The sequence below is a fragment of the Dryobates pubescens genome, chromosome Z (genome assembly GCF_014839835.1).
Source record: "Dryobates pubescens isolate bDryPub1 chromosome Z, bDryPub1.pri, whole genome shotgun sequence".
In the NCBI taxonomy this organism is placed as follows: Eukaryota; Metazoa; Chordata; class Aves; order Piciformes; family Picidae; genus Dryobates; species Dryobates pubescens.
Genome location: NC_071657.1, coordinates 98,166,105 through 98,174,191, shown reverse-complemented (window position 1 = coordinate 98,174,191; position 8,087 = coordinate 98,166,105). Strand labels below are relative to the sequence as shown.

The 8,087-nt window shown below is 50.0% G+C and overlaps 1 protein-coding gene across 1 annotated transcript; it reads left to right on the top strand.

Moving 5' to 3' along the window:
• Positions 1-453: 453 nt before the first annotated feature.
• LOC128899356 (serine/threonine-protein kinase PAK 1-like) lies at positions 454-6,254 on the top strand. Its single transcript, XM_054177833.1, is given in 14 exon segments — positions 454-556; positions 1,075-1,145; positions 1,492-1,602; positions 1,864-2,097; positions 2,209-2,226; positions 2,228-2,261; positions 2,583-2,646; positions 2,889-2,937; positions 3,374-3,483; positions 3,603-3,720; positions 4,506-4,605; positions 5,039-5,235; positions 5,413-5,550; positions 6,168-6,254. Coding segments are annotated over 14 exon segments (1,434 nt in total).
• Positions 6,255-8,087: the final 1,833 nt, after the last annotated feature.

The window sequence follows — 8,087 nt, the reverse complement described above, 5'->3', positions numbered from 1 at the left end:
TAGCTCTCCTGGGCACTCTGAGGGGCCCAGAACTGGACACAGTACACAAGGTGTGGCCTAACCAGTGCTGAGTACAGGGGCAGAATGACCTCCAGGCTCCTACTGGCCACACTGTTCCTAAGGGATCTTTAAGGTCCCTTCCAACCCAAACCACTCCAGGAATCCATCAATCCATTCAGCAGGAGGCTATGGAGCATGAGGATTCATGGTGACCCTCTGAGACAGAGGACAGGTGTCAAGACTGTGGCTAGCTGCAGAGGAGAGACTCAGTGGCTCTGCTGATGTCACAAACGCACCTAGCAGGGCTCTGCCGTAACATAGCAGCGGCTGAGGCCTCGGTGTTCAGAGCGGTCTTCCTGGTACACAGAGCAGTCTCCCACGCCTGCTCGTCCCAGGAGGCTCCTCCAGACCCTTGCCTGGCTGCAGCCTGGGCAGTTGTGTGGCGCGGCAAAGATGGCAGAGCGGCTCCTTGCTGGCCTTGGCTGCCTGTTGGAGTTCGCCAATGCTTTCAACAGTTTGCTGGACAGGCCCTGGCTGATGACAGAGCTTCTAGCAAGTAAGTAGAAGCTCTTACTAGAGAGAGCAGCAAATCTGCCTGCTGTGTAGATGTGTTCTCATGGGGCTCCTCAGTGGCCCAGTCGGTCCTTAACAAGAACACCACTGAGACATCATTGGCTTGGTAGAGCTCCTGGCTAGAGAACTGCTGTGGGTAAGGGGCTTTTGGGGAGGCTTTTGTGGGGAAACATTGTCAGCAGCTTGAGAGAAAACAAAGAAAGAGGGAAAAAGCTGCTTTGTGGGCCTCTGTACAGGGCAGAAAGCATTTTCTTGAGCAAGTTTCTATTTCTTTGGTTGGCTGCTAAACCAGGGCAGAAACTAAGCACAAGGCACTGTGCCAAAAGAACACCCTGACAGAACATTGCTCTGTTGCCATGTCTGCTCTGTGAGATCTCTGTTGCTGCTGGAGGGATGCTGTGAAAAGAAAGATGCCATCCCTTTGGGTGTGCTTGTTCCCTGGGGTTCCCCACAGCAGCAGGTTCATGACACCTCTGGTGACTCTTCCCTTGCTTGTTGCAGAGCACATCAGCCGTGGATTTGGAAGAGCCCATCCTTCTGGAGTGGTTAAGGACGGTGAAGCATGCCATGAGGTGTGTTTGGAATGTCTGACCTGTCATTTCCTGCTCTGGCCAGAGCAGCAGCCCCTTTCTCCACTACCCTTTCAGAGCTGGGTGATGGAACTGAGTCTCACCCAAGCTACAAGCCTATGTGTGTGAGTGTGGTTCTCTGACAGTGTGCTCCACTCCAGCTGCTACCGCTGGGGAAGGCACAAGGCCAGAGCAGTTAACCAGCTGCTAGGCGTGACTGCCAGTGATGTATCCCAGCACTGCATGCTGTGAAGTGAGACTGAGGGCTGGGGTGATTTAGACTTTTGTAGCCACACTGAGAAACACCAAATGAATGGTGATGGCCACTCATGCTCCTGTTTCTCCACAGGACTCAGGACCAGGAGCAGAGAACCTCAGAGTTCCTGCTAGTTCTGAAGAGAGGACATACGACTATGCACCTCAGCCTCTGAGGGTACACCAGCCTGAAGGTGCAAAGTTGGTAAGTGTCAGCTTTGGTCAGCACAGGATTTGGTGTCATTCAGCTGCATGTTTCTGATCAGACAGCCCTCGGGTGAAGACTCCAAGGGCTGCAGTCCCACCAGCACCTATATGTCAGGAGTAACATAGAGCTAAGGCCTGTGGGATTATAGCCACATCTGGACTGGTTTCTCAGGGCTAAGCAGACTAAAGTGGTGTGTAGTGACCACACTTCCCAAGTGCCCAAATGATGACTGTCACCTGTCCTCCTGCCTGTCCACAGACCACCTCATCAGCACCAGGTCACCTGCTAGACGAATTGCCCTCTGCTGAAGGGGAGGAAGACAAAGCAGATGGCTATGAAGGTGAGGAATATGGCAGAGAGGAGCATGACAGTCAGGAATATGAAGATTATTTTGAGAGAGAGAAGGAAGTTGGGGCTGAAGATGGAGAAAACTGGGAGGAAGACTATGAGCCTCTTCCAGTTATGGTCCCTCCATCTGAATATGCAAAACTGGTAAGTCCCAGCTTTGGTCAGCTGGTGCTTGGTCTCATTCAGAGTGACATTCAGAGCCTCCTTTCTGACCCTAAACCATCTCCTGTCACAGGCCTCCTTATGGGCATCTGACAACAACAGCTGCGGGCAGCAGCAGACAGACGAGGACCCCCTGGACAAACTCAGTATGTATTCTGTACTCCTGGCTGAGACAGCAGTGCACTGTGTGCATGCCTCAGGATGACACCTGCCCAATGTTCATCCTCAGCTGAGTGTCAGGAGTCACTCACAGCTCCCTACACCAGCTGAGAGTGGGCTTGGAGGCAAGCAGAGAGCACTCTGGGGGCTGCTGCTGCCTCTGAGGGCAGCTGTGCCTGGGCTGTGGCTTGCCTGAGCTTTCTTCTGCAAATAAGAGGCAAATGCAGAGATTGTTTCTGCTTGAGCACAAGGCTGTGACCTGCTCTGCTGCATCTTGAAGGAGGCCTCTTTCATTTTGTGTCTTTCAGGGAGCATTGTGAGCATGGGACATCCTGAGAATAAATATGCAGAGGCAGAGAAGCTGGGCCAGGGGTAAGTCCAATCACAGCTACTTCTACAAGGCATTTGTAAGAGGAAAATACTCACAAAGGCAGTCAGAGAGGATGAGCTGGGAGAGCCAGATTACTGCAGCAGCCTTTTTCTTCCTGGCTGAGCAGTGGATGAGCACAAGTGCTTTAGAACCACTGCAGGCAGCAGAGCTCTCCTGTCTGGGCTGGCTTTCACTCACAGGCACTAAACCCCTTCCCCTTTCTTTGCTGCTGTTGTTTTTGTAGGAGCTATGGAGCTGTTTTTCGTGCTGTTGAAATGGCCACAGGACGAGAGGTGAGTGCCAGGAGTCCCAACAGCTTCTGCAGCTCTTCATTGCCTTCCACGGGGCTGCAAACTGGGGATGGGGCTTTCAGGTCACCCCTAGCCCCTTCCTCTGCAGCACTGACTCGTGCCAGCTGGCAGAATCCACCATCTGCTCCCTTCAGCTGCTCAGCGAAAGCTCTTTCGGAGCAAGGTGGTTGCTTTGCTACAGCAGCTCAACGTTTCTGCAGGTTTCACAAGGCCCAATGTCCATGGCCCTGTGTCCTGGAAGTAGCACCCAAGGCAGCAGAGAAACAGAGGGTTGTCACATAAAGGACTGAGCTCCTGAGTCGCAGAGGAAGACAGCTGGGCACAGCTTGGCTGTGGCCCTGCACAAACGCTCCCTGTGTGTTCACCCCAATCTCATGCAACAGCCTGCTGAAGCTCATGGATTTCAATACAATTTCAGGTGGCCATCAAGCACATTTCTGTCAACCAAGGGGACGAGGACTATGTGATGCAGGAAATCCTGGTTCAGCGGGACCATAAGAACCCAAACATCGTCAACTACCTGGACAGGTGAGTGGTCCTGTTCTTCCCAGGTGGAGGCTCCTCTGCATGGTGCAAGCCAAAGGGACTCACTGGCAGAGAAGTGACCTCTTTAGTATTGCTCTACTCTGACACTGCTTTCTTTTCAGCTATCTGGTGGGTGCTGAGCTGTGGCTGGTCCTGGAATACCTCGATGGGGGCTCCCTGGCTGATGTGCTTCAGGTGACACGTATGGATGAAGGCCAGACAGCAACTGTCTGCAGGGAGGTAAGGGATGCCATGTGTGCTTCCAGGCATTGGGAGAGGATGTCTCTTCTGCACAGCTGGTTAAGAATGGGAGAGATGGCATCTTCAGAGGCTGTTGTTTCTCTGCAGCTTCTGCTGTACAGAGAGGAGAGGACCTCTTCAGTGAAGTGCCTGCCAGTAGCCCTTCACTTCTTCAGCTCTGTTGTTCTTCTCTGCTCTTACTGTCTGCTCTCTTTGTTAGTTTAGTTTTGCTCTTCTCACTTTTGCTGCTTTCAGCCTCTCCCTGCAGCATGCCAGTGCTGCATTCCTTGCCTGGAAAAGCAGCCCTGCTGGTGGCAGAATGTGACATAACTGCAAAGCAAAGCAGAGCCTTCCCCATGGAAGGATATGGGCAGCCTTGCACCCACACTGGGGTGCTAGTTTCTGGCAAACAACTCACAGGCTCTTTCAGATCTGCTGTGGAGCCTACCCACCAAATCTTGGTCATGCAGCCTCCCACCTGAAAGTGATCCACTTCCCACCGAAGGAAGGGGCTTTTGTGTTTTGGCCAGAGAGCATTTGCCATGGGGAAGGAGGCAGCACACCCAGTGCAGCAGCAGCCATCCTGCCTGTGCTTTCAGGGGACAGTCTGCAATGAGGGACATTTCTCTTCCTTTGGCAGCAGCAAGTTGTGCCTCTGGACAGCACAAGATTCCAGCATTGCTCACAAGCCATCTAGAAACGAAATCTTGTAGAACCCTTTGCTTGCTTCTGGGAGGAACTCAGGTCATGAATTTTTACCCTCCCGTTCCTTTCTTATCCCTCAGTGTCTGCAAGGCTTGGACTGCCTTCATTCCGACGGAGTCATCCACAGGGACATCAAAGGGTGTAACATCCTGCTTGGAACGGACGGGTCTGTCAAACTGGGTGAGTATCCTTGGTCAGGGACAGTCTTCCTAGCCTGTGGTGTGGGGCTGCTTCTGACTGGCTGCCAGGTACCCAGAAGTGATGGCTGTGGCAGTGCCCAGAGCACTGCTGCAAGCTGAGAGTGCAGTGCCAGCATGCAGAGAAGGACAGGAAGGGAAAAGGTGTGGAGAGTGGCTGTGGCTTTGGCAACTGCTGCCACAGAGAGGGAGTGACAAGAGAAAGGTTCGGGAGAATAAAGGCCACTGCATGGACCTTGAGGGCTTTGTAAAGTGTCCAGCTCAGCAGTGCTTTGGCTGACAGCACTGATAACCAGTGCATGGCCACTTCTGCAGGTAGAGCCAAGCAGATGTTCTCAGTCCAGGATGCAGTGGGTGTTTCCTTGGCTTGCTGTCCCCATTCAGCTGCCTTTAACAAGACTCGGGTTTCTTCTCAGCTGATTTTGGCGTCTGCGCTCTGCTCACCCCGGAGCAGAACAAGAGGACCTCCTACGCTGGAACCCCCCGCTGGATGGCTCCAGAAATACTGAAGGAAGAGCCCTACGGCCCCAAGGTGGACATCTGGTCCCTTGGCATCACGACAGTGGAAATGGCCAAAGGAGAACCTCCCTACGCCTCTGAAAACGACAGCAAGGTAAGTGGCACGCCAGTAGATGCCGTTGTCCTTCTGACTAGTGCCACCTCTTGTCTGCCAGGAGATAAAGTCTCAGTCACACCAACCTGAACTAGGGCCACTGAGGCCTGCTTCTGCAAATGCCACTGGTGCACAGTGAAAGAAGCAGATGAAGTCTTGTGCTTCCTTTTTATCGAGGTGGGCGACCTGATTGCTGCCAACGGGACGCCAAAGCTGCAGAACCCGGATGAGCTTTCTGCTGTCCTTCGTGACTTCCTCCAGTGCTGCCTGGAGGTGGATGTGGACAGGCGATGGTCTGCCAAGGACCTGCTGCAGGTAAAATGCAAAGCAGCTGCAAGTGCAGCAGCTGCGCTGTGGAAGGGTTTCCTCATCAGCTACACCTGAAGGCACCTAGGGACCCTCAGTTGCAATGATGCCAGGCAGACCCTGCTCCCCCTGCAAGCCAGAGCTGAGTCCATCAGCACTCCATCGTGTGTCTCCCTGCTCTTGCCTTGCTGCTCAAAGCCTGCACCTCAGTGCCCATCAGAACAGCCCTGGGCCTGGATGCTGCTGGGATAAACATTTCCTAGAGGTCTTGGGGTTGCCTGAGCAATGGCTGATGCCCCTCAGCCTTTGTGACAGCTAAAGTAGCCCACCTCTTCAGGAAAGAGGAACTAAGGAAGGGGGTTGAGCTTCCTGCCACAGCAGCAGCATTCTCCAAGGTCAGGCAGGGCCAAAACCCCAGCCAGCTGAGAACCCCTTGAGAAACAGATTGATGGGACCATGGTCGTGCCTGCCTGAGATGGCAAGGGACTGGACATGGAGACACAGGGGCAGATGGTCCCCTCATCCCTCTTTGTGCTTACAGCTGGGAGCCAGAGGAGCACTGCTTGAGCCTGTGGGTCCCTGAGTGTGGACAGTAATGGTTCATTTGTGTTTCTTCTTCTGGACAGCACCCATTTGTGACGGCAGCAGGGCCGGTCTCCAACCTCATCTCACTGACCCATGCAGTAAAGGAAGCCAGGAACCGTGTCCACTAGTGCCTGAGGCCAAGTCCTGTTGTGACGGCTTTGGAGCAGGACCTTGCTCTGGGACTATTTGAACTTCATGAGTGATGCAGTTTTATATCAAACTGATAAGACAGAAATATGACAAAATATTAACATGATTTATTAAATATCAACAATTGTTTTTTCCAAGCCAATTTGATTCAGGTTTGTTTGCCTGGTCAGTGATAGGTTAATTACACATGATAGGATGCTAATAAACAGTAGAATGACAGTCTAGAAAAATCAGAACTTGAAATATGGAGGAACAAACTGGAAACTTCTTATACACACGAAACAAACAGCACTGCTGCCTCGGGCACCAAGACAGACCGCCTCGAGTTCACAACGGAGCTAACCAACAGGCAAACAAGCTGTGAACCTTAGGCATAACCAGGTCAATTAGCCTAAGTTGCTCACAAACCGAGATGTTAACTACCAAAACCTTTGCAGGATGAAGTGATGGCTCATCCAACCGGCCCTTCTTGTGGATGGGTACCACGTTGGCCAGCTTCCAGTCATCTGGGAAATTAGAAATTGAGAAGTTCTTTCCTTGCCTCTCTTGTCCTCCACTTCCCTACAAACCACTGATAAGAAATCTTGTTTGCTCAGGGACTCACAGTCAGAGAGAACAGCAGAGAGTATCTGGACGATTTGGTCATCTGTGTTTCCATTTGAAGAGAAAAGAAATAGTGGGCATATTCAAGGAAGGAGATAAGACAGTTGCTAGGATGGATGAAGCTGGTTTGCAAAACAATAAAAAAAAATGTTATTTTGAGGAGAGTATGGGAAACCTAGACAAAATACCAAAAACTGGGGGGAAACTTCAACCCACCACACATTGTTATGAGCCATTCATATATCCATTTTAAATCTTTACTAAAAGGGAAATTAATTTGATGTTGACATGTACCAAATATTCTTAGAATGAGCTGTGAAGGAGGTTGCTGCAAACAGCAATTTTAAGAATGTGAAGATTCTTAAAATACAATGGCAGGAAATTCTTCCTACTCCTTACTACCAAAGTTCTGAATATAGTTTGATAGGTCAGACACTTTTAAAAAAATAATAATAATTAAAAATTAAATTGATACTTTGAGAAACTCCACAAATTCATTTGCCAAAGTTAAGGTTATCCTGTGTTTTGATTTGATTGGGGTTAAATTAGCAAGGCAGGAATTACAAAAATATTATTTTTATTTTTTCCCCAAAATTACATATAAAACTTACTAAATTATTTACAGGTTCTATTCAGTCGTGAATTCTACCAGGATGCTAATAGGCAACTTTAGTACAATTTAGAGAATTCAGAAAATGAAAAAGCCACAAAACAGCTTTACCCCACTTATAAAACCTGAGGCAAGCCTGGTACCTCAGGGAAAGCCGCTTTTACTCACGAGGATGGAGCAGGAATTTGGCGACGGTCCCTAGGTCTCTCTTCGGTGGCAGGCTCCAGAACTGCAGGTTTTATAACCCAATTTGTGGATAGCTTGGCACAAATCTGAAGGAAAAGGAACTTGAATTTTCAAAAAGTCAATAATTGCTTTCTGGACACATTAATGATATATATCTAAATCTTGTCTCTTCTGTGCCACAACAAGCAAAATACTCCCTATGCTTTTTGACTATACAAGAATGACCTTAATGTCTATTCATCTAGATAGCCAAAAAGACAATCCAGTTTAAAGAGAATGTTAACTAGAAGACCTACATCTTTGGAGGCTTTCACATTAGCAGCAGCACACTGATCCTGAAAAAGCAGCAGATCTTTGTCCAAGATCATTTCTATTCTGCCTTCTACATCCCGTCACCAGAGCTGGTAAAAGA